This window comes from Scyliorhinus torazame, chromosome 11 (genome assembly GCF_047496885.1).
Source record: "Scyliorhinus torazame isolate Kashiwa2021f chromosome 11, sScyTor2.1, whole genome shotgun sequence".
NCBI classification, from domain to species: Eukaryota; Metazoa; Chordata; class Chondrichthyes; order Carcharhiniformes; family Scyliorhinidae; genus Scyliorhinus; species Scyliorhinus torazame.
Genome location: NC_092717.1, coordinates 110,993,052 through 111,020,049, shown reverse-complemented (window position 1 = coordinate 111,020,049; position 26,998 = coordinate 110,993,052). Strand labels below are relative to the sequence as shown.

Sequence of the window (26,998 nt, the reverse complement as noted above, 5' to 3'; positions counted from 1 at the left end):
TTGTATTCCACAGAAAATAAATGTAAAACTCAGGATTTTTTAAAAGTTCAATTTTATTAAAAACTGATTAGTTTGAGTTCCCCATCTCTGACATTTTAAGCCTTTCCCCCCAGTGCAAATTAGCTTGCCATTTGCTTACTGCAAATTTGCTCCAGCCAGACATTCATCCCACTGAAAGCATTGGAGACAGTATTTGTAAATACTCGGTTAAATTGTTGATCCTTCCAATAGCCATTGTGAAACCACAAAGGGAAATTGGAGAAAACATCTTCCTGTTTCCTATATATTTTAATGTTTGTTTCTCTATCAAAGAGATTTGTGGAGGTTGGGCATGGATGCTTACCTTCCAAGTCTTGTGTGGTAGGTTTAGCCTCAGCAAAAACAAAGCTTTCAACATTCCAGTGTGGGAATTTCACATATTAACCATCCTGTGTCCAAATGAAATTATAAAGTCATTTCTGCATTGGACAATTTTGTGGTATGCCCCTGATGACTGAGACAAGGTGAGTTTGCATTATTCAGATTTGCTTAGGATTTGTAATAACCATCAGTCAATTTCCATTCTATTAGCCTGTGTTAGATTCAGATCAAGTTTCATGGTGAAATAACGGCGCGCTAACCTGCTGTAAATACTATCTTCCTTCCGCAGCATCATAATCTCCAAAAACATTAGTTCACATTAATACTGTTCCGATATATAAATTCTTATTAAGTAACAAATTATGATGCTGTACTCATGATGGCTCAGATTGAAATAAAAGCTCCATAATCTCATTTGGCAATATGGTTAGAGTCATAGAGTCATAGATGTTTACAGCATGTAAACAGGCCCTTCTGCCCAGCTTGTCCATGCCGCCCAGTTTCTATCACTAAGCTAGTCCCACTTGCCTGCATTTGGCCCATATCCCTCCATACCCACCCTGCACATGTAACTGTCTCAACTGTTTTTTAAAGGAGAAAATTGTACCTGACTCTGCCCTGCCTCTGGCAGCTCGTTCCAGATGTTCACCTCTGTGTGCAGACATTTCCCCTCTGGTCTCTTTTGTACCTCTCACCTTAAACCTATGCCATTTAGTTCGAGACTCCTCTACCTTTGGAAAAATATGCTGACTATCTTATCTATGCTCCTCATTATTTTATAGACTTCTAGAAGATCACCCTTAAGTCTCCTACGCTCCAGGGAAAAATGTCCCAGCCTCTCCTTATAGCTCAGACCATCAAGTCTTGCTGGTATCCTCATAAATTTCTTCTGCACTCTTTCTAGTTTAACAATATCCTTCCTATAATAGGGTGACCAGAACTGAACACAGTATTCCATGTGTGGTCTTACTAATGTCTTGTACAACTTCAACAAGCCATCCCAACTCTTGTATTCAATATTCGGACCAATAAAACCTAGCATGCTGAATGCCTTCTTCACCATCCTGTCCACCTGCATCTCCACCTTCAAGGAACTGTGAACCTGTACCCCTAGATCTCTTTGTTCTGTAACTGCCCCCAACTCCCTACCATTAACTGAGTAGGTCCTGCCTTGATTTGATCTACAAAAATGCATCACCTCACAATTATCCAAATTAAACTCCATCTACCATTCATCGGCCCACTGGCCCAATTGGTCAAGTTCCTGTTGCAATCTTATATAACCTTCTTCACCATCCAGGACTCCGGTGTCCATGGGGGGTTGTGGATGTCCGTGCCACAGAGGGAGGCGCCCGGCTCCATCAAGCCCCGTCCTGCTAGAGTGATGCTGCAAATCAAGCAAACCACCCCGTCCCCAATTTTTTTTGACAGTGTCAGAAATTCGGGTGAGAAAACCTGACTGTGTTTGTGGAGTGAAACACACTGGGCGCGATTCTCTGATGTCACGCCGTTTGGGAGAATCGCCTGGGGCGCCATTTTTTCACGCAACGCCGGTCCGACACCCTCCCGCAATGCACCCAAGCGGCGAGATTGGCACTATCTAGTTCTGCGCGGCACAGTCCGGTGAATCGCCCAAGACACTCAAAATGGTGATTCTCCGCTACCCCCGCTATTCTCAGGCCCAGATGGGCCGAGCGGCCTGCCCAAAACGACAGCTTCCCGCCGGCGCCATCCACACCTGGTCGCTGCCGGCGGGAACAGCGCGGGAACGCTGCGGAGGCGGCCTGTGGGGGGGCGAGGGGGGTATTTTCACCAGTATAGGACTCAAAAGATGTCTGGCCCGCGATCGGTGCCCACCGATCGGTGGGCCGGCCTCTCTGAAGGAGGATCTCCTTTCCTCCACGCCCCGCAAGATCCATCCAACATCATCTTGCGGGGCGGCCTCGGGGAGGACGGCAACCACGCATGCGTGGGTTGGCGCCGGCCAACCCGCGCAGTTAGGCGTCGGATGACGCGGCGCCCCTTTTATGCAGCGCCAATGCCCGGCGCGCGCTGACGACGCTGCTTTAATGACACGCCCCCCAAGTTTCTCGCGGCCCCGATCCTAGCCCATTGTCGGGCCCTGAGTCGGTCGAGACCGGGGCCGTTTCACGCCGTCGTGAAACTCGACGTCGTTCACGACGGCGTGGGCACTTAGTCGCGGGAGCGGAGAATCGCGCCCACTGATTTTCAGTTAGAACCCAAATTCCACCCAATGTCTCAAGTCCATTTGACTCTTCCACAGGACTGAGTTATAGAAGGGTCATATGGACTCAACGTTAATTCTGTTTCTCTCACCACAGGTGCTTCCAGACCTGCTGAGTTTATCCAGCATTTTCTGTTTTTTTTTAGAGATCCAGCACCTGTAGTACTTTGTTTTATTAAAGGGATCCCGGATTTTTGATCTAGATGAATAAATGATGCTGTCACTTAAATTTAAGGCGATTAAAGAACACCTCACACCCTAAGAAAGTGGCAGATGGACACCGATACCATTTTCGTGGCAGAATAAACACAGAGGTCATGGAAGTGGAAAATGTGGATGATGGAACAGGTATTTGTTTGTTGAATTGATCAAACTGAAGTTAACAAGTTCTTATTGATGTGATGGATTCTAAATGCTCCCAAATATAAAGAATATGACCCATGTGGGGATACCAACAGTCTTAATTAAATAATTTACGTCTTCACATGGTAAATATATTAATTTCAAATATTCATTCAATCATGATGAATTGCTTATTCAACAGTTATATGACCTTAAGTATTGATCACGATTTAGCATCCCTGTTAATCACAAATAACCTGCAACAACACGGTTCATGATTTTGTTTTGATCAATAAAAGGGCTGAAGTTGTAATATAACATTCTATTTGTTTGGAAATCATGCAGACAACCATGAAGCAGGGCTTTATGGAAATCATGGCAGACCACTGTCCATATTTAATGAGCAATATTCGCAGTAGCATACATATTAAAGAACTTGAGCAATAAATTGCCTTTCATGTCAGTGTCAATCCTGTGGCACCATTGTTCCCCATAAGTGATTGAAGGTGACAACTGTGCAAAAAAAGTTATTTTCCTTCTCCAAATAATATATATATCAAGGTCATACCAGTGGTTGACCACGGCTAAACATTAAATTGCAGAAGCTGAGACTATCAAAACTTCTGGCTAATTTTGGCACCACTTCATTTCCATAAACATCCAGAAAATATTTAACATTTCTCCTTTTAGATTTCAAAATCCAAAGTAAGTCAATGCCAGTTCTTCTTCAAACGCTGATGTCCTGACACATACCAAACAACATTTTAAATGGGTGGGACAAATAGACCACATATGCAGTATAAATTATGGGAAGTTACATATTTTTCTACATTCATTTTCATAGATAATTAAATGAAGTCCTTGCCTTACCTGTTTTCACTAAGAATTTCCTGCCACCTTGATCTGCCTGATTGGAAAAATGTATCATTATTGATTCTTGGCAGAGGTCATCAGCCCTTTCTCTCATCAAGTTGCTGGTACAATTTACCAGAATAACTTTACTGTATCTTGTGGCATTATTACCAATGCAGTGGAAGAATTGTTTTTGTTTAACATTACTGATTGTCTTCAGATTGAGAATATAACACTGGATTACATTTTCAAGGTAGGAGGGTTTTACCCCAACAAGATCATTCTTTTTGATTCAGACTCCACCAGGATGAGGAAAGGGGAAATAAAATCTTTGGCTGTTGTGCCAGCTTAATGGTGCGTTTGTGTCTCATAGAGATCAACATAGAAATAGACGATATTGATGAAAGGAGGCATTTAATCATTCCCACAACAAAAACTTTTTATACACAATGCACTGCATTGTTTCATATTTGACAATAACCCGTTGAGCATATTAACTGCGCAGGAAAAGTGCAGCGATTTATTTATAAATTAAGAGTGGAATTTAATCTGGGCAATGGGGGTCTCGCCCACTGGCAAGAGAGCTGCGAGGGTCCTGCGTTGATTCCATTGAGGAAGGCCCGGTAGTATTAAATGTCTATTGGATAAGTAGGTGACCACCATTTGAGGTTATGGACTCAAGGCTAGAAATCCCAATCCCCAGTTGGCAGTTCTGCATTTCAGGCAGCGTGACCAGAAACATTGTCAGCTACCATCAATGCACACATCAACCCGCCCCCGGATCTGAATGACGGGTCCTATGATCAGACATTGAGTATCTTGGAACAAGGGATTCCCTCTTGGGAATGGACTAGTCTGCATTTTGGGCTTCCTGCAAGATGACAGCCCCCTGCCACTAGTTGAATAGCAGAGGCAGTGTGATGAGGCTATTAGCTAGATACCAATTGCCCATTTGAGTGCCTCTCAATGTCCAGCAGGGAAGGCTATCCAAGAGTCTTCCTGCCCCAGATTTAATGGTAGGATGTAGGAAGGTGGTGGTGTCCTCACTTGGCCCACTCCCATCTGATTAAACCTCCTTGCTTCTACAAACTGGTTGCTGGGATGCCTTAAGTTCCACTCTATGTGATAAACACACTCAAAGGTAAAATATGGACTGTCTCTGCGGTGACTACAAGGAATGGTAATAAAAGACCCAGGGAAGAGGAGACTTTTAACCACAATTCATAAGAAAGCTCCAACCATATGCGGAAGAATAGAATTATCAAGTAAAAATGTGATGCGAGTAAAAAGAAAATAACAAAACAAATATACAATATTGTAGAAAATCACTGATTGTGACTTTTGAAATAACATCCAACAAGACTTCAGTTCTATTGGCCCAGATTTAGTTGTGGTAATGATGTTGAAATTGTCAGCATTCAACTTCCATTAGGCTATTGAAACTGCCAGCATGGATAGGGCGGCTATTTAACGCAGGCTAGAGGGGGAACTTGGTGGCAGGGAGAGATTTGAGTTAGATGGGATGGCGGACCTTAATAAGGGAGGGGGGGGGGGGGGGCAGAAACTCCCGGTGAGGATAGGAAGGAATGTTCAGGGGCTGAACGGTCCGGTTAAACGGTCTCCGGTGTTTGCCCACTTAAAAAGTTTGAAGGCAGATGTGTTGTTCCTTCAGAAGACAAACCTGCGGGTGCAGGACCAAACATGGCTAAGAAAGGGATGGGTGGGGCAGGTGTTCCATTTTCGGTTTGACTCCAAGTCAAGGAGGGTTGCGATCCTGTTGAGTAAGAGGGTGGTATTTGTGGTGGCCAGAGAGGTGAAGGACCCATGAGGGAGTTTTGTGATAGTGGGCGGGGTGCCGCTTGTTTTATTAAATGTGTATGAGTCCAATTGGGACATGCAGACTTTGTTAAGAAGATATTAGTATCCATTCCGGACTTGGATTCGCATCAGTTGATAATGGGGGGCGATTTCAATTGTGTGTTAGACCCAAGGACGGACGGGTCAGGCCCCAGGTCTGGCGAAGGAGTAGGGGGCATTGGCGCCGAGGACCGGGGTTCAATCCTGGCCCCGGGTCACTGTCCATATGGAGTTTGTTCATTCTCCCCGTGTCTGCCTGGGTCTCACCTCCCCCCAACCCAAACATGTGCAGGGTAGGTGGATTGGCTAAATTGCCTCTTAATAATTAAAAAAAATGATATATATGATTTTTGGAGGAATATGTGCTCCATCTCCTGAGGATGTATAGATGACTCGCTGGCGCGGAAGAAAAGATAAGGCCACAACAGAGTGTGGGTCTTATAGGCCCATCTCTCTGCTGAATATGGAGTGAAGTTGCTGGCTAAGGTGTTGGCGAGGCGATTGGAGGGGTGTGTGCCAGAGGTGATCTCTAAGGATCACATAGGTTTTGTTCAGGAGCGGCAGTTGTCAGGAACATCAGGAGGCTGTTGAATGTGGTATTCAAGCGGTAAAGCACCGCAAGTTATTATATCAATGGACGTGGAGAAATTGCTAACTCAGGATGAGCTGGGGAAGGGAGTATTGCGGATATTTATGGGTGGTTGTTGGAAACAGAGAAGATAAGACGGAAATAGGAGGAGAAGCTGGGGATAGAGCTAGCGCGGGGTGGTGGGTGGATGGTGCCTGGAGTGAAATTATGCACCGGGTAAATTCGACATCATCCTGTGCCGGGATGGGCCTTACATAGTTTAAGGTGGTGCACAATGCGCATATGACTTGGGCTCATATGAGTGGGTTCTTCCTTGGGGTTGGGGACAAATGCGAGAGGTGCGGAAGGGGACCTACGAATCATGTTGACATGTTTTGGTTGTGCTCGAAGTGGGAGGATTCTGGGCATTGGTTTTCGAGAGCCTGTCAGAGATTGTGGGGGTGAGGATGGCACCATGTCCTTTGGTGGCAATTTTCGGTGTTTCAGAGCTGCCGGAGCTGCTAGAGAGGAAGGGGCGATGTAGTGGCCTTCACCACTCTGATTGCCCGCCGGTGAATCTTACTGGGTTGGAGGTTGGCTGTGCCACCGAAGGTATCGGCGCGGTTGGGTGATTTGGTGGAATTTCACCCAACAGGAGAAGATTAAGTTTGCTTTCAGAGGGTCGGAAGAGGGTTTGTATGTAAGATGGAGGCTCTTTGTGTCTCTATTTGAGGATCTGTCTGTCACCAGTGGGTGGGGAGGGGGAGCATGGGGGGCAGCGGGGTCTGATGAGGAGGGGGTGTTGGGGTAATTTAGGGGAGAAAAGGGGGAAGATGACAAACTATTTTAAACTTGGTGATATTTATTTTTCGATTGTTTGTATTATTGATTGTGTTTGGAATAGAATATGTTTAGAAAGACACTGCCAGCAACTTCAGGCATTGAAATATGTGCCGAGTAGCTCAGCGAGGTTGCAGTAAGTGAGTATCTGCTTCTCCATATGCTGCACTTTAGAGATTTCCACAGGCTACGTGATGAATTAATGGGAATTTCCACTCTAACGCTGTTAATCTTGATGTAAAAACTTGGAAAACTTGCACCTTGTTTAATGAGGTGGAACTGGGGTTTGAATAGCATATTAATTTCACATTAATTGTTGGAACACCCTAACTGGCCTTGAAATTTTATTTTACTATTGCAAAATATCAAATTTCTCGACAATTATTAAACATTCCACATATATTTAAAACATAGCGTGGAATCGTAGCAAAAAATGGCAAAATGTCAATTCTGGCAAGAAGAACATTGTGAACCAATGGCATTTCTCATGGAATTTTGGGCCTTTTAAAGAAAAGTATTTTTTCCCATGTGAATCATACTGCACTCTTGGTGGCCTCCTGCTGTTTCGCGTGTCCCAGAGAAACTTAATCACTGGGGCCTTCCATTTAAATGTCTCTCCAGCACTCATTCTAGATCCATTCGAGGTGATGGATGCCAGTGCCGCGTTTCTTGTAGGGAGTCCTAACTAGACTTCTGGATGATGTCCTGCACCCACACTCCAGGAAGCGGCCCACCAGCAAGGTGCCCATCCCTGTCTGTGAGGTTACAGCTGCATTGGTGAGTGCCTGTGCACTCCGGAAGAGGATGGGCCAGCAGTGCAGGAAGAAGATGAATGACCACCATTGCGCGGCTCGGGTAAGTTTGCCATCTCTAGTCTCTTAGTGCATCCCGTCACCCACCCAAAGCTGATCCCACTGCCTGGACCTGTTGATGGCGAGTTTGGGCAGGCACAGGAGCAGGTTCACGAGGAGGTCCACCTCCTTCCCTCCCCCTCCTCACCGGGCACCCATCGATCAGAAGCATGGGACTGAATTGCAAACAAAACTGCAACAAAAGGTTTTTTAAATAACTGAAAAGAGAGTGCAGTCTAACGCAACCACGGACTCCTCAAGACCACAAAATGTACAGGCATCTTGGAAGTCCGTGAACCGATGCATCCTGCGGTGTTTGGACTGCTGCATGCAACACCCTCCACCCTAGATCCCCGATATTAAGGGGGTTGACTCATCCAGAGAGGGACCTCCACAGGGGGCTATCGAATGGCAACAAGGCGTACCAAGGCATATCTGGACAGCAGGCAAGGAAGTGAAGAGCGTGCAGCAGCAGCCCAGACAGGAAACCCCTCCGTGCAATCCGAAAGGACACGGAGGGCATTTCCACAAGGCGACTCAGATGGGGGGCCCCGAATCTCGAGGGGGGATTTGGGGCCTTGGGGCCAGTGTGAAATTCCATCTGAGCAGGGGTATGCTCAGACAGGAGTTAACCGCACATCTACGCTGCCTCAAGACCACGAGTGCCATCGGGCCCGAGCATGACCGTTTTGAGGTCACAGATGGCATTGGCCGCGAGCCAGATAGATACTGTCACGCGATGTGCCAACTCGTAGGGTGTCATCCTGCCCACTCCACCACCACCCCCCTGATCCTGGTCACCCCAGCAGCCATCGCCTGTTCCTAAGCCAGCCACCGGAATGATATTGGTGGAGGTGTGGATTCCTGAGCAGCGGCTCCCTAGCGACAGCCGCTCTTCCAGACAGAAAAGAGCTATGTGCAAGGCCTGAGTAGGTCCTGGTAAATGACGGGCAACACCTGCAAGGAGACCTGTCAGGTCTACGAACAGGAGTTGGACGTCATAGTTCCGGCCGTGCATCTGGCGGAAGAAATACGTCACCAGGGTACACCATCTTGGAGGTGACTTGACATAGAGGTATCGCTGCAGGGTCTGAAGGTGGAAGGTCGGCACTTGGAAGCACCTGACCACCCTTAAGCGAGAGACTCAGAACCTCAACAGCAACCCTGTGCAATCTTTGGTCCCAGAGGAACTAAATGAACATTCTCTGGATGTTTGTAATAAAATCAGGGGGAAGAGTTAAAGTGACCAGCCGGTACCACAACATGGATGCTGGTTTATGACCAGAACTCCACTCCTGTAAAACAGCATTCCAAGCAGTCCTGTCTAGCGTTTCAGGGAAATGATGACCTTGGCCACCAACTCCTGCCAATTTGCCGGCCAGGATTCCTCAGCCGGGCAAAGATGGACTCCCAAGTAGAGGAGACTGGTCCTGCTCCAGCTGAAAGGCCTGAGCTCCTCCGGGAGGGGGTTCATCTGCCATGGACACACCTGGAATCCAGAACCCTTGCCAACTTGATCATGACAGAGTACACGGCCGGCCTTAGGCTCTCAGCACCTCCCAAAAGAGAGATTGCTCCTACAGAAGCAACAAGGGCAGTACTGGCCCCTGTAATCCAGGTGAAACAGTTAATCTATCAGCCTACAGGCAGGCAGTCCAAAGCAGTCTCTCTCTCTAGCAGTTGTTCTTTGCTCTTCTCTAAAAGAAAATATGAAGCGCAAACAAAGACGATTCCTGAGCTCATTGCTTTCCTCCTTTGTGTAGGAAACTTCAGGTTTAGGAGATATCTTCCAGATCTTGCACCCCAGGAAGGAAAACCGCCCTCAGCCCCACTTGCAGCAGCTCCTTGCGACTCTCAACTATTTTGTATAACACAATTAAACTAAATTATATAAACTGAGGGAAAATTAAAAGGGGCAACCCCTTAAAGGGATACTGTCCTGTTGCTAACTTTGCCTTAGTTCAATTGCTCTGTTTTATTACCTTTGCTCTTGAGTTGCCAGGTATCTTTATGATACCGCCACGAGGTTCAAGTCCGAGTAATGATCAATAACCCAGTACACCAATTAGTAAGATTTAAATCAAAGCACATTTATTATACACAGTAATTGCTACTCATGCACAAATTCTACGTTTAAGCTACTTCTACAACTAACAGGTCTATACTTAACTTGGGGAACAAATGGCCTTTCGTTCGGGTTCTGAGCCTGCGGGATTCGAAGTTGGTACAGATTGGTAGCTAGGAGCGCCCATCTCGTAGCGAACGTTGAATTAAGACTTACGAGTAAAGGCAGAAGGTTTTCTTTTTAGTTAGCGCATCATGATCGGCACAGGCTTGGAGGGCCGAAGGGCCTCTTCCTGTGTTGTACTTTTTGTTGTTCTTTGTAAAAGGGGCTGCTCCTGATAGGGGCACTGCCCGAACAAAAAAAACAAAGATCAACTGAAACTTAAGAACATCAAATTAAAATGTGATTAAAGGGATCGATAAAACACCCCAGTCCCTGAGGAAGGCCTTGATGGTATGTGTGACACCGCATCTCCCTCTCCAGGGTCACCCTGCCATGAATGAAGCCATGGAAGAGGGGCAGACAGTCAGGCTGGATGACCCCTCAATTGCCCGCTGCCTGGACCTGTTAATGGCGAGTTTCGCCAGACCCAGGTCCACCTCCTTCCCCTCACCTCTCCACACCAGTTGAATGCCTGGGTTCAACTAATTTAATTGAACCAAATAAATTAAATTAACCAAACTGAGGGACAAGGTTTTTGGGACTTAAATCAGTGGCAGTGAACTTTAGCTCTTCAGACTTCATTGGCACAATTGACTTGTCAGTAAAGGGTGAGGAGCATATCAATCAAATGATTGCCTCTTGTGGCAGATGTGGCACAGTTAATTACAGTGAAGTTGGCAATTAGCATTATAAGTACAACCTAGAGGCTACCCTCATTCTCCCATTTAACAGACCTACTCTAATTCCTGACACACAAACTTCCCATACAAGTCAAATTGAAATTCCATACAGTTCAACCCCTTGATCGTTACAATGCTGCCTGAGTGTGATGTTCTACTCACTGTTCAGTTGTGCTTCCCAAATTGAGAGGGTCTTCATTCCTCATGAGGCTGGGATACAACCCATTCCTGAGTCGCCCACTCTGCTCTTACAGTCTCGCCTCTCATGGGACCACATGGGACCACACCCAGAAACCTCACAGTTGCCCCCAGTGCTGATCCTCTGTATTCACCTCCTCCCACTCACTTTCCAACTCCTCCTAAGAATGAGCACTCCCTCAGCAGTGATTTGTTCATAAGCCCAGCAAGGCGGAAAGAGGAAGTGATGCCTGCATGCCAGCCACCAGACTGTCTTAAATCAAGGTACCCCAAAATGAATCGAAGCTAGCAACCCCTCCCACTGAGATTGAGAGACTGACCCCCAGTCCTGGCCATGAGTTGAACTTGATCTTGTCCCCCTCGCCAATGCACCCTGAGCAGTGACAACTCAGGAGATTCATGGCTGCCTGAGCACTCACCACCGACATCCCACTTGGAGGTGAGCCGCCAGGTTCACTTTTCTATAGACCTGTTGTAAATGATATTGGCATGACGTCATTTTGGCGTCCACTGAATATTCTGCGAGGGGAGGGGGAAGGTCTGGAATGAGTGCTTGCCAATGACATGCCAATGTAGTAAAATGAGCCTCCCATGCTTCTATGGCGTGATTCACAGTACTCCACTGGCAAGGGAGGAGGGTTAAATTTGCAAATCTCAATGACGCCGGAGAAAATCATGTTATTCAAGTCTCTCTGCAATTTGAGCCCGTGTCGCTTTTCTCACGGACTGGGTGACATTGGTACATTTTTTCCGCTGTCTGAAAAATTAGATTAAACATGAAGGATTTTAAGTGCTTTTAACTTCCTGGTTTACTGTTTGTGAATACTTGAATTTAATTTCTTGCTAACATCGCTGTTGCTGCACATAAAGGCCTCCCATACATTCAGAATTAAATTTAGTCTCCCTGGCGAAAGGGGGAATTCCAGCTATGTAGATCGATAAATGTTTGTCGGCAGTTTTCTTTGAGGTCAGTGACTTTCCTTTGCTGCTAACCACAAAATTTACACCAGTCATTACCAATAACAATTAAAATATGATTACGTTAAATTTTGAGACATTTCAGAGGTAGGAGAACATTAGTGGGTCAGTATCAGAGATCCTGAGTGGGAATATCCTGGCAACTATGCGATGATGAGCCACCCAGGAGATTTTCAGTCTCCGATCTTCTTGCACTGATCTATTGTTAGGTATTCATGAAACTTGCAGTCAAAGGGAGACCCCAATGCATGGAGGACCCCCTGTTTGCCAGTAAATGTTCTACTTTGTAGTTATAATATACAGTTAATTTGGTGATCCAATTGGTTTCGAAAGTTGCAAATGTCACTCCCATGTTTTAGGAAGGTAGGCAGAGAGAATCCAGTCAACCATACACTAGTCAGTCTGAAGTCAATTGTGGAAAAATTACTGGAATCTGTCATCAGCGACAAAGTACTGAAAACGTAGATAAATATGAACTGATCAAACAGAGTCAAGGTGTATTAGTGAAGGGTAAGTTATAGTGGGAGCAATTTCGTTGAATATTTTGAGGATGTCATTCATATGACGTAATTCAAGAGATCGTGTTGGAAATAATTTAATATGGTGCAATTAGTTTGACAGCCTGGAGCGTGAGTTAGCCAACTCAAATAATGAGAAAATAGATAAATGAATTAAGTTTTACATTTTTATTTTGCTGTTCAACAGCATTACATCATCTAATGTGAAACAGATAGAATAATCTATGCTATTGATGATTTGATCAATTGATGCAGGTGTTCATCTTTACCATTGTTTTGCATCTATTCTTATCCTATTGTGCAATTCAAGCACAATTCCTTTTTCTTAAATTGGTTACATTCAGTGTTAGTCAATTGATTTAGCATCGCTCGCAGCTGCACACAAGATCATGCCATACATTGTAGATGCTCACAAGTAAGTGAAATGTAATTCCATTTTTTCAAAATGTTTGTTATATTTTCAAAAATTGTTCCTTTAATGTATTTTCAAAAATAGCTCCTTTCGTGTATTGTTGCTAACTTTTGGTTGGCTCTTAATTTGGCTCTATTTAATCACGTTTGCTCAAGAGTCGCCAAGTATCTTTCAACACCGCCACAAGGTTCAGAACCTAATACTGATCAATGACTCGATACACCAGTTAGTGAGTTCAAAAGCAATGCTCATTTATTTACACACAGTCAAATCTACTCATGCATAAAATCTACAAACTAAACTATCACTATTACTAAGGCCTATACTTAGCTTCGGGCGCCCACTCAGTCAGAGGAACAATGGCCGTTGCTCGGTTCTGAGGCTGCTGGGTTGAGCTGTTTGCAGGGTAGAAACTAGGAGCGTCTAGCTCGTAGCGTGCATTGACTTGGAACTTACTTGGTCTGCTGTTGCTGCTAGGCTGGTCTCTCTCTTCGCTGAGAGCCAAAGCCAAAGGAGAAAGATTCTCCCTTGGGTGATACCTCTTATACTGCAAAGGGCTTCGCACTCTTTTGGGCAGGTCTTGAACTTGGCCTCAACTAATTGGATCTTTCCCAATAATCGGTATCGATTTTCCTCCAATAGAGGGGTGGTTCCCTGATCGCTGGGTGTGTCCTCATGACTGTCAGTCTGCTTTGTCTTAGCTTCTTTCTGGGGACAAACTAATTCCTCTGAACTATTGTCTGGGACAAACTTGTTCCATTACATAGATTACATAGAATTTACAGTGCAGAAGGAGGCCATTCAGCCCATTGAGCATGCACCAGCCCTTGGAAAGAGCATCCCCATTTAAGTCCAGAACTCCACCCCATACCCGTAACCCAGCAACCCTACCCAACCCCTTTGGACACTAATGGCTATTTAGCATGGCCAATCCACCTAACCTGCACGTCTTTGGACTGTGGGAGGAAACCGGAGCTCCCGGAGAAAACCCACACAGACACAGGGAGAACGTGCAGTCTCCGCACAGACAGTGACCCAAGCCGGGAATCGAACCTGGGACCCTGGAGCTGTGAAGCGACAATGCTAACCACTGTGCTACCGTGCCGCCCTTAACAAATTTCTGGGGACAAACTAGTTCCTCTAACAGCCATTGGCCGTTAAAGGGGGTGGTGACGTGGGACCGTGAAAAAACTTTCCGAGTTTACACACGACACTTAACGTTAACACTAACGAACAAACATTCAACAAACATGGTGCAGGTTCCATCAGAAAGGACACCGTATCTCTCCATCGGTTCCTTTTTTCTCCATCATCTGGACACCTCACTGCTCAATAGCGAACAGGGTCGCAAAGGGATTGGTTTGGTGGGAGTCAGACTCTAAGTCATCATCTTCTCCCGGCTGCCAAACACTTGTCTATAGTAACCGTGCTAAAGCTGCTTGAAGCGAATTGGGGTCCATCTCATCATTCCGGATGAGCCTGAACGAATTGTCTCGGTGCCAGATCGTGTGTCGAGGTTGGAACTACTATGCTTCAATCCGTAATCATCGGGAGGTGGGTCTGGGTCAGGGGCTTTGATATAAGTGTTCTCAAATGGGTCGGTAGAATCATGCTCAGATTCACTGGGAGTGGGGCCTGGTGCAGGGGTGTAGGCGTAACATGGTGTGCTGTGGCCATCGTCATCTTGATCGCTGTCACTGTTGCTGTCGGTTGAGGGAAGGGAGAGGCGGAGTCATGCCTCTGGGGGTGGAGTTGAAGTCGTGTCTAAGGGCAGGCTGGAGTGATTGGGGGAGGGTAGGAATACGTCACCTGTGGGCGGGGCGTGATCGTCTGCTGCTGCAAGCAGGATGTGGTGTGTGTGGTTATTCTGTGAGCCAGAAGCCTTGAGCTGGTTTATATGAAACCACGCAGACTTACCATTGGGAGAGGTTATTTTGTATACTGAGGGGCTGACTTTGTCCAAAATGGAGTACGGTCCGGAAAATATGGGGGTAAAGAATGAACTGGGGTTGTAAAGGGAAAGCATAACTTGTTGCCCTACTGTAAACTCCGTGGCGTGTACTGTTTTGTCGAAACAGGCCTTGCTCTGTTTCTTCCTGGTTCCACGCCTCACTGCTGCGGCGAGTTGGGCTGCCTTTATGTTCTGTACTAGTTGTGTAACCGCATTTTCATGCGTGAGGGCTGTAACTGCGGGGCTGGCCAAATCCAGTCCTAGTAAATACTCAGTGCCTTTCATGGGGCGTCCGGTCATCAGGGTGTGGGGGTTGTATCCTGTGGATGTAGATACTGTGTTTCTTAAAAACATCAAAGCAAATGGGAGTACTGAATCCCAGGTGCTATTATTTTGCTGTACCATTTTCCTGAGGTGGCTTTCAATGTCCTATTCATTCGTTCTACAATACCACTTGACTGGGGGTGGTATGCGATAAGGAACTTTTGTCTAATGCTGAAAATCGTGAGGGCGTTTTTCATTACACGTCCGGTGAAATGGGAGCCTTGGTCGGACTCTATACGCGTGGGAGGCCCCATCTTGTAAAGATGTGGTGTGTTAATATTTTAGCCGTTGTCTTGGCCGTATTAGTTCGTGATGGAAATGCTTCCACCCATTTTGTGAAGGTGTCTATGACCACCAACACATTCTTGTAACCATTTCTGCAGGGGGGTAGGGGTCCTATAAAATCTATCTGGAGATTTGTCCAGGGTCCATTAACGGGGCGGGTAAGGCTAAGTTGAGCCTTTTTCGCATATCTGTCCGGATTGTTCTGTGCACAGATTAAACAATTCTCTATGTAGTGTGTGACATCGATTTTTAAATGAGGCCACCAGCAAAGTGGTGTGAGGTGGGCTAGGGTGGGTTCAATTCCTTGGTGTCCATGATTGTCATGGAATTGACAAATGATTTGGTTCCTGTCCTGGCTGGGAACTATATAAATGCCATCCTTTAAAATCACACCGTCGTGTGTGGTGATTGCGTTTCTAAACTTGTTGTACGGGGCTGGGAAGGTACCCTTTAAAACTTCCCTGAGTTTCTCGTCCTCTTTCTGGGCCTTCGCTAAATCCTGAAAGTTGGTCTGTGAGACCTGAACTGTGTGTACTGGGGTGCTTTCGGCGGGGTTCCAGAAATAACCATGCCTGGAGCCTGCCTTCGCTAGGGCGTCTGCTTTAACGTTACCAGGGGTGGAAGAACGGTGATGACTGCGAACCTTAATTATGCCGTATTTTCTATCCTTTGCTGTCTCTAAGATATGGCGGAGTAATGGGGCTGAGGGTAGGGGTTTACCGTCCGCGGAAACAAATCCTCTTGTTTCCCAGAGTGGTAGGAACTCTGTCAAACTATTGCAGACATACAAGCTGTCCGAATAGATGTCTGCTGGGGTCGGGAACGAGTCTGGGTGGTCTACAATATATGCAATCGCTGCCAGTTCTGCTGCCTGCGAGCCTAAGTGTCCTGGCAACTTCAAGGAAATTTCATCTGGGGCGCGTCCCTGCGCGTCCTCTACACATATATCCGCAACCGGTAATTCTCTTTCCGTTTAACAGTGTGGATGAGCCATCCACATATATCTTCAGGGGTGCGCATGTATCTGTGGGCTGGGGTCTCTGGGGTGTACTACTACCTGTTTTCCTGGGGGGTGTTTTGGGAATCAATGGGCCTGTGTTGTGTTTGGTGGTGATGATCTCACATTCGTGAGGGGTGCCTGGATACTGCAGATTATCAGCAAGGAATGTGTGGGTTTTGGTTCTCTTTACCGTGATGACCCGTCCCTGTAAAAGAAGGGTCCAACGGTCTGCGTGGATTTGGCTGACTGTGCCATCTTTAAGTCGGCCGTCTAACAATAACTGTGTCGGTGTGTGTTCTGTGAGGATGGTGATGGGGTTGAGTCCTGTAATGTAGGCGAAGTATTGCACTGTCCAAAAAACTGCGAACAGGTGCCTTTCACAGGCAGAAAATCTTTGCTCTACGTGGTCTAACATGCGTGAGGCGTATGCTACGGGCCGTAACTGGTCATGGCGTTCCTGGAGGAGCACGGCCGAAAGGGTTCGGTCGGTGCTTGCTACCTCTATAGCGCACGGGGAACGTGGATCTCGGACATGTAGTGCGGGGGCTGTGCTGAGTGCTCTTTTTAAAGCGTCCACGGCATCTGTATGCTGTGGAAGCCATTCCCAAGGTGCCTGCTTCTTGAGAAGTTTGGAAAGGGGCGCTGCTTTAGTGGCGAAACCGTCAATATGGTTTCAGCAGTAACCAACTAGTCCTAAAAATGACCGGAGGGCTGAGACACTGTGGGGAAGGGGCAATTTGACGATCGAGTCAATTCTCTTGTGCTCGATCTCGCATTTACCATGAGTGATCACTGTTCCCAAGTAAATCACTTTTTCTTTCAGAATCTGGGCCTTCTTGGGGTTGACTTCACAACCAATTTCCTTTAGGAGTGCTAGGAGTTCGGCGAGAAGCAAAATGTGCTCTCCCTTTGTGTCTGTCCGTAGTAACAAGACGTCTACATACTGGACCAGACAATCGGGGCAGGAAAATTTTGCTAATCCATTTGCCAGCGGTGGAAAATGGAGGGGGAGTTGTGGAAGCCTTGTGGAAGGCACGTCCACGTGTATTGTTGCCCTTGGAATGTAAAGGCTAATTTGTACTGGCACGCTTTAGCCAATGGAATGGACCAAAAGCAGTTACTAATGTCCAAAACCGAAAGAAATTTTGACTGTAGTCCCTGTTTGAGCATGGTCTCGGGACTCGTGGCTACGGTGGGGACTGCTGCTGGGGTTACTTTGTTCAGTTCCCGGTAATCAATGGTCAGTCGCCATGATCCATCCGGTTTCCTGACGGGCCAAATTGGTGCGTTGTTTGTGAAGGCTACTGATCCGAGTATGCCTTGATCCAACAAACTCTCTATTACTTTGGAGATTTCTCCCTCTGCTTCCTGGGGAAATCCGTACTGCTTCTGGGGTTTAGGGGCGGGACCTGTAATGTTCACAAAGCCGGTCAAACTGCCACAGTTGTGCTTGTGCTGTGCAAATGCTGCTTTATGTTCCTGCAGGACTGCCCTAACCTGTTTGTCTGCACTAATGGCTCGAGGGTCGAACCAGAAGTCTCCTACTGAGCTAATCCTGTTTACATATTCTCCTACTGTGAGCGGGGGCTCGTGCTGCCTTTGCCATTTTCCATACACACTTGTTCACTGGGTCAAAAGAAAGGTTATGGGAGCTCATGAAATCGATCCCAAGGATATGTTCTGCTGTCTGGGGCAGATCAACTAAAACTACGGGGTGCTTGGTTGCGATGTTCCCTATCTATTGCTATAGGGGCTGTGATGTGTCCCTGTTGTAAATGGCCTGTAAAACCGCGGAGTGTGATGGTGTCTGTTGTGGGCCACGTGTCTCGCTGGAACATCGTGCAGGAATTGAGTGTGGTGCGGGACCCTCCTGTGTCCCAAAGAAATTCCACGGGTTGTCCCCGAACTTTGCCTGCTACTACCGGTCTACCGGACTTGTCCCAAAGGGTGCCGCAGATCCAAGTTGGGGAGCCCGAACACCGTCAGTCGGTGCCGTTCATGTCTGTACTCTCTGAACGGGCGCTAACGCTATGGATCGGCTTTGCCCTATTCTTGTTTAGGGTGCCTGTCTGTTGGTTTCTCTGCTGCTTCTGGGGCGCGTTGCACTCTCGTGCAAAGTGTCCTAGCTGTCCACAATTATAACATTCCTGAGCTTTGGGCTGGGGTTGGCTGTTCCTGCCCTCATTTACCCATGCGGGGTTCTGGTGTGCCTTAACTGGGTTCATTTCTACCTGCTCTTCATCGGATGTTATAAATGTTGCTAACTTTTGGTTGGTTCTTAATTTGGCTCTATTTAATCACATTTGCTCAAGGGTTGCCAGGTATCTTTCGACACCGACACAAGGTTCAGAACCTAATACTGATCAATGACTCGATAAACCAGTTAGTAAGTTCAAAAGCAATGCTCATTTATTTACACACAGTCAAATCCACTCATGCATAAATTCTACAAACTAAACTATCACTATTACTAAGGCCTATACTTAGCTTCGGGCGCCCACTCAGTCAGAGGAACAATGGCCGTTGCTCGGTTCTGAGGCTGCTGGGTTGAGCTGTTTACAGGGTAGCAACTAGGAGAGTCTATCTCGTAGCGTGTGTTGACTTGGAACTTACTTGGTCTGCTGTAGCTGCTAGGCTGGTCTCTCTCTTCGCTGAGAGCCAAAGCCAAAGGAGAAAGATTCTCCCTTGGGTGATACCTCTTGTACTGCAAAGGACTTTGCGCTCTTTTGGGCGGGCCTTGAACTTGGCCTCAATTAATTGGGTCTTTCCCAATAATCGGTATCGATTTTCCTCCAATAGAGGGGTGGTTCCCTGATCGCTGGGCGTGTCCTGGTGACTGTCAGTCTGCTTTAAATTTGCTTCTTCTGGCGCCGGGGAGTCTGTCCTAACATTGTGTATCTAAATGTTTCCCTTTTGTCCCCGGAGATGGCTCATTTGTATGTAAATCATTTGGTAGTTTCTGACCTGTCTGAGCGTTTAAGGTTCTAATCAACAGACGGAGCTTGCACCTGCTTGTTTCTTAGCATTGTCCAATTTTCCCTGCAGTCTTTGCAAGTGTCCATTTTGTAATCGGGACGTGACCATCCCAGATGGCTACAGTATTTCAGGCTCTGACTAAGACCGCCTATTAGCACCACTATAACATTTCCAACTTCATCCCTGCGTCAGCTCATCCACTGCTGAAACACTCATTCATGCCTTGGTTACCTCTAGACATGCCTATTCCAGTGTGCTCCTGGCTAGCCCCCTATATATTGAACTCCGCAAACTTAAGGTAATCGAAAGCTACCCATGTCCTAACTCACGCCAAGTCGTGGCCACTTATTACTCCTGTGTTCACTGACCTAGCTTGGCTCCCCATCAAAAATTGCCTCAATTTTGAAATTGTTGTCCTTACTTTCAAATTCCTTCATGGCTCTTTCCCTCCCTACCTCTGTAATGTTCCCCCATAGCCCTTCAGTATCTGCTCTCATCCAATTCTGCCCTCTTGTGGATTCCTGATTTAAATTCCTCCAGCACTAGTGTTCATGCTGTTAGAACCGGGCATGGGAGCAGTTGATCTAGCCTTACTACCCCAAAGGTCATAACATTATTGTAATGTTAATTCACTTACTAAAACAGCCAATTATTTACTTTTGCTACTGTTAGACCCCGTATATAAGAGATTTTAACCAGGATTCTTTCAATAAACTCAGAATGATTAGTTCATAATAAAACAAAACTTTAAAAAAAGTTACAAGAACTGATTAACACACTTTGTAATCTGCAAGTGTAACTATTTTTCCCTTTTAAATGCCCCAAGGTACACTCACACACGCAAATAGGGTCTTGGCATAGATGGGCAGTTGAAGAAAATATCATTATAATAAGGATACATTTTGCAGGGATTTGACACTCCACGATTTGGAGTTCCCTTGAATGAAGAGAGCAAGCTTGTCCCAGCAGACATCTGGAGGTCCTCAACAATGGAACTTCTCTGTGGAGGAGAATAGAGCCAGATCATTTCTCCTTGTTTCAGCCTTTCGGATTTCAAAATATAAACAAGTCCACTGAGAATTGTTATCTGGATACTGACAATCGCATGGTTTCAGGCAAGGCGAGGTGGGCAGCTCTTCACATTCCCAGTTAATTCTCAACTGAGTTAAAAAAAAGAACAAGTTCAAAACTTTAAGCTCATCTCTGTCAGGTGACTTCCAGTAAATCACTTGATCTTTGCCTTTAAACAGTTTTTTCTCCATCAATTAAAGTAACTGCAGTGTATACAAGCACACAATTCTTTCCCTGCTTAAGTACTATGTTGCTCAGATGATTTCTTGGAAAAGGCATGTTTGCTGCCAGTCTAAAGGTGAATTTTTGACTCTTTAAAAAAAAAATCATATCACTTTCGAAGTGTCCAGATAATTTACTGTCCTTTGTATTTTGAAAAAAAATATTGTTCTGGAAGAAATAGTTTTAACAATGCTTTCTGCTGCCTAAGTCTTAACCTCTAGAATCCCCTCCCTAAACCTCTGAGTCTCTCTTTCTTTTAAGATGCTCCTTGAAACCTACCTCTTTGATCAAGCGTTTGGTGATCTGACCTGATGTAGCTCAGTGTCTAAATGTGTTTAATAATGCCCCTGTGAAACACGGTGGGAAGTTTTATTCCATTAGAGCAGCTATATAACTGCAAGTTGTTGTTTTACAATAGAATTCTGTGGTGTGTATAACTAGCATTGCACTCTCTTCCAGCGGATTATCACAGCAGTGGTCATACTGTGATCAATGGTTGGAAAATACACAATACTGCCAAAAACAAATGGTTTGTCTGCATGGCAAAGACATCAGAAGACAAACAGGAATGGTTGGAGGCCTTTCTAAAGGAACGAGAACGAAGAAAGAGTAAGATGTACATTTATTTATTTATTTATGCATTTTGCTTATCTCAGCCAGGACTAATCAAGGAAAACAAAGTTATATTGTCCTTATTTTGACTTGCAGTTTCAAAATTTTACCATTTTATTTATGGCATAACGGCGGATAGATCTGAAAGCCGGTTTGCAATAAAAGTCGCAACATGTAAAAGGGCTTCCTGTACTAAAGGTATTTTATGCAAACTTGGATTCTTCTACATGCAGTATTCAGGACTTTGGATATTATGATTTAAATATGTTCACATTAGGTTTAATGGGAAATATTACTGTGATTTCACAAATGCAGCCTATTAAGTTTCAAATTGTATTACAGAGTTGATGGACGCGATTCTCTGGAAAAAATTCTTAGTTAATTTGTGGCAGGTTTTTCAGGGAATTTCCTGGCGGCTCTATCAGCAAGTTCAATGGCACTGTCATATTTTAGGGCCGTGGGAGTTTCTCACTGGTTTAGCCCACCCTTAGAATTTTTTTAGCACTGGGGAGCTGAACTCCGAGATCGGGCCGCCATTTTGAAAGGGTGGCCCGATATCTAAGTGAGCTTGTGGGGGACCCATGGGCAACAACACCCCCTCCACACACACACACACACACACACACAGACACACACATGGGCACTACCCCACAGCCAAGTGAGGACACCCCGCTATGGGGTCCCTGGGGGTCCCCCTCTTCAGGCCCCCCAAACCCCCTTACAGTACTCTCTCCCTCCAGGACCCCCACACCCAATATCCCAGCAGCCCCTACTTACCTGCCTTGCACTCTCCCACTCTTCAAACACCCCTCCACCCTCATTTCATGGGCATGGCCCCCCCTGGCCCCCAGGCAGTGCAGCTGCCGGCAGGGCAATGCCATTATGGGCAGTTCCAAGATGCCCACCTTACAGGGGGAATGCCAGGGTGTCACCCTGCTCTGATCTTGACCACCCAGGGGCCTCCGATGTCCCAGGAGACCTCCCGGGTGCCGTTCCGCCTGGTCCATATTTGTGTGGACCAGTACTGGATGGCACCTGGCTGCAGCCTCCATGGGGAGAATCAAGGGAGGCTGGTGGATATCACGCAGGTAGGTCTTATGTAAGTTTAAGACCTACTTCCTCGAGCGTCATTTTGTCCCACCCGTTTTGGGCAGAGTTCTGACTCCGACGTCTCATGGGACTTGGGTAAACCCCGTTAGGCACGGAGGTGTCGGGAGGCCTGCTGTAGGGCTCTCCTGAGATTGTCCAGCCGTGTTGTGCTCGCGCTTGAACGCAATGCGGCAAGAGAATTACGCTCGATGTAGTTTGTTATTGGCTGATTTAAGCAGAAATATTCAATTGATTTATTTTTAAAATAATAATAGACAAGAATTTGTGAGAATAAAGATTGATTAACCTGTTCTTATAAGTGGATCATCATTATCAGTGGCCTGCCTGTGGCAGGTTAGAACCCCTTTTTCCCTTCTCCAAACTAGACTGTTGGTTATCCTCCCTAATCCTCCATAAGATCTCCCATTCTTCAGGTGGTTCAGAGGTGTATTTTTCTCCCTCTTAGTTTTAATTCCTTCCATCTGTCCTTCTGGCACTTTTTCAACAACCCATGTCACATTTTTTCTCAGCTAGCTACTTTACCTTCTCTATGCATTTCAAGTTCTACATCTCAAAGCTCTCTTTCTTCAGCATCCATGTTTCAGCACCACACACCCACAACAAATTCTTCATTCATCTTTTGATTGGTTCTCTATTCAGTTGTCCAGTCAAAAATCATCTTCTTTATGTTAAATGCAACTTTTCCCATTGTTATCCTTACTCTCACTTCCTTGACATACCTGAAGTCTTCAGATATTAAACTTCCCAGAAATTTCAGGTTATATGTTTCAATAAGATCATTTCTAATTCTTACAAACTCCAATGGGTATAGGCCCTACCAGCTCAACCTTTGTTGATTAGATAACCCCTTCTTTCCAGCAATCAGTCAAACAAACCTTCTCTGAACTGTTTCTAATGTACTTGTATCCTTAAGTAACAAGACCTTTTTAAAAAAATAATTTTTATTGAAGTTTTCACAAAATATCAACAACAAAATGAAAAAGGAACCCAATAGAATTAAATACAGAACAAAATAAAACAACCCCCATGACCCCTCCTCCCATACATAAATAATAAATTAACACCCCGAAATAACACATGGCAAACATAGCAAATATATGCACCCACTCAGATTCCCCAGTGTAAACAAACAAAAATAAAATAGAACGCTCCCCCCCCCCTCCCCCCGGGTCGCTGCTGCTGCTGACCATTGTCTATCGTTCTGCCAGGAAGTCCAAGGACGGTTGCCACCACCTGAAAAACCCTTGCACCGATCCCCTTAAGGCAAATTTCACCCTCTCCAATTTAATAAACCCCGCCATATCGCTGATCCAGGATTCCACGCTTGGGGGCCTCGCACCCTTCCACTGAAGAAGAATCCTTCGCCGGGCTACCAGGGACGCAAATGCCAGAATACCGTCCTCTTTCGCCTCCTGCACTCCTGGCTCCTCTGCAACCCCAAATATTGCGAGCCCCCAGCCTGGTTTGACCCTGGATCCTACCACCCTCGACACCGTCCTCGCTACGCCCTTCCAAAATTCCTCCAGCGCTGGGCATGCCCAGAACATTTGGGTGTGATGTGCTGGGCTTCCTGAGCACCTAACACACCTGTCCTCACCTCCAAAGAACCGGCTCATCCTTGTCCTGGTCATGTGTGCCCTGTGCAGCACCTTAAACTGTGTGAGGCTGAGCCTCGCGCACAAAGGGGAAGAATTCACCCTCCCTAGGGCATCTGCCCACGTCCCCTCTTCGATCTCCACTCCCAACTCCTCCTCCCACTTACCTTTCAACTCCACCACCGAGGCCGCCTCCTCCTCCTGCATCATCTGGTAAGTTGCCGAGATCTTCCCCTCTCCAACCCACCCCCCCGAGAGCACCCTATCCTGTACCGTGCATGGCAGCAGCAGCGGGAATTCCACCACTTACTGCCTGGCACATGCCCTTACCTGTAGATACCTAAAGGTGTTCCCCGGGGGGAGCCCATACTTCTCCTCCAGCTCACCCAGGCTCGCAAACTTCCCATCCACAAACAGGTCCCCTAACCTTCTTATCCCTGCCCTGTGCCACACCGAAAACCCTCCATCTATTCTCCCTGGGACAAACCGGTGTTTCCCTTGTATTGGGGTCCACACTGAGGCCCCCACTTCCCCCCTGTGCCGCCTCCACTGCCCCCAGATTTTGAGGGTAGCCGCCACCACCGGGCTCATGGTATACCTCATTGGAGGGAGTGGCAGCGACGCCGTTGCCAGCGCCTCCAGACTCGTACCCTCACAAGACGCCATCTCCAGCCTCTTCCATGCAGCCCCCTACCCCTCCATCACCCACTTGCGCACCATTACCACATTGGCGGTCCAGTAGTACTGTAGCCAGGTAAAATGGCTAACTCCCGATTTAAAATGGCGAACGGCAAAGGCTGATGGGAAAGTCAGCCAACAGGATACAAACGAGCAGCTGCAGGTTGAGTGTGTATTTACCTCTGGAAAGGCCAGACAAGATCGATACCGGCAACTATCAGCATAACAAAACACCAGCCATCTGCATACTAATGAGCAATCCCCGTGAACAATAACATTTAGACACACAAAGCAAAACCAGACTCTTTGGCGCCAGCAGAGGCCTACACAGTGGGAGGTGAACGACCAGCTCAGGACCGCCCATCGATCAGGGAACCGCTCCAGCATTGGAGAAAACCATCCCCACTCGGACCTCCCCGTTATCGTTGGCCTCCAGGAATCTCTCTATGCTTCCTCGGACCCGCTCACTCACCTCCTCGTCCGCCAACAGCCCCACCTCCAAGCGCCACAACGGGCGCTGGTCCCTCTCCTCCCCCAGCTCTAGGTCTACCCAATGCGGGGTATGATCCGAAATGGCTATCGCCGAGTACTCGGTATCCTCTACTCTCGCTATCAGTGCCCTACTCATAATAAAAAAGTCGATCCGGGAATAAGCCAGAACATGCGAGAAGAATGAAAATTCCCTAGCCCCTGGCCTTGCAAATCTCCAAGGGTCCACCCCTCCCATCTGGTCCATAAACCCCCTCAGCACTTTAGCCGCCGCCGGCTTCCTACCCGTCCTAGACCTGGAGCGATCCAGTGCCGGATCCAACACCGTGTTAAAGCCCCCCCCCCCCATTATCAGGCCCCCCACTTCCAAGTCCAGGATCCGACCCAACATGCGCCGCATAAAACCCGCATCATCCCAGTTCGGGGCGTACACATTGACCAGCACCACCCTCTCCTGTTTCAGCTTACCACTTATCATTACATACCTGCCACCATTGTCTGTCACAATGCTCGACGCCTCGAACGACACCCTCTTTCCCACCAAGATCGCCACCCCCCGATTTTTGGCATCCAACCCTGAGTGAAACACCTGACCTACCCACTGCTTCCTCAGTCTTACCTGGTCTGCCACCTTCAGGTGTGTCTCCTGGAGCATGACCACATCCGCCTTCAGCCCCTTCAGGTGCGCGAACACCCGGGCCCACTTGACCGGCCCGTTCAGTCCCCTTACATTCCAGGTTATCAGCCGGATCAGGGGTCTACCCGCCCCCTCCACCGCCGACTAGCCATAACCCCTCCTCGGCCAGCCACAAGCCCGCACCCCACGCCCGGCCCGTTCCCCACGGCGGCAGACCCCCGTCCCAACCCATTCTACTCACTCCAGCTCCCCTTTGACCATACCAGCAGCAACCCGGTTAAACCCCCCCCCAAGCTAGGACCCCTCCTAGCTGCTTTGCTCCCCCCATTGCACTCCCGCAAGTCAGCTGACTCCTGCTGACCCTGGCCACTCCCGCCTCTCCTTCGACTCTTCCCATTGAGGGACATCCCCTCCTTCTCCATTACCCATCATTAGGCTCTCCGCCTCCCCCTTCCATCACAAGCGCGGGAAACAACCCTCGCTTCCCTGCCCCCTCCAACCTTCAGCACGGGAAAAAGTCCGTGCTTTCCACCTGCCCGGCCCCGCCACCTCTGACGCAGCTCCTTTTACAGGCTCAGTCTCCTCACCCACGACTCGGGCCTCCCCCTCCCCCGCGGGGCCCCATCCCCCCTCCCGGCCATCCACCCCTACTCCCTTTACTTACCCCCCTCCAAGAGCCCACCCGACAGTCCCAACCAAAACAGTGCCCAACCCACCCTAACCACCCACACCGAACCAAAAAGAAACAAGAGCAAAGAACCCCCCTCAAAATGTAACACACCAACAGCAATCCCCGACCACCCATCCCAACCCTCAGTTTGTATCCAGCTTCTCGGCCTGAACAAAGGCCCACTCCTCCTCCGGGGACTCAAAATAATGGTGCCGGTCCTTGTAGGTGACCCACAGTCGCGGCGGCTGCAGCATGCCAAACTTCACCCCCTTCCTGTGCAACACCGCCTTCGCCCAGTTGTACCCGGCCCTCTTCTTCGCCACCTCCGCACTCCAGTCCTGATATATTCAAACCTCTACGTTCTCCCACCTGCTGCTCCTCTCTTTCTTGGCCCACCTGACTACGCACTCCCAGTCAGCGAACCGATGAAACCGCACCGGCACCGCCCGC

At 47.4% G+C, this 26,998-nt stretch overlaps 1 protein-coding gene across 2 annotated transcripts in view; it reads left to right on the top strand.

The window, feature by feature from the left end:
* The window catches only part of prex2 (phosphatidylinositol-3,4,5-trisphosphate-dependent Rac exchange factor 2), an 825,781-nt gene that overhangs the window by 231,617 nt on the left and 567,166 nt on the right, over positions 1-26,998 (top strand). For both annotated transcript variants that reach the window (XM_072467618.1, XM_072467617.1), the window contains exons 8-9: positions 2,841-2,953; positions 21,217-21,366. In XM_072467618.1, coding sequence (XP_072323719.1) covers positions 2,841-2,953; positions 21,217-21,366 — 263 coding nt within the window. The remainder of the gene's footprint in view (positions 1-2,840; positions 2,954-21,216; positions 21,367-26,998) is intronic.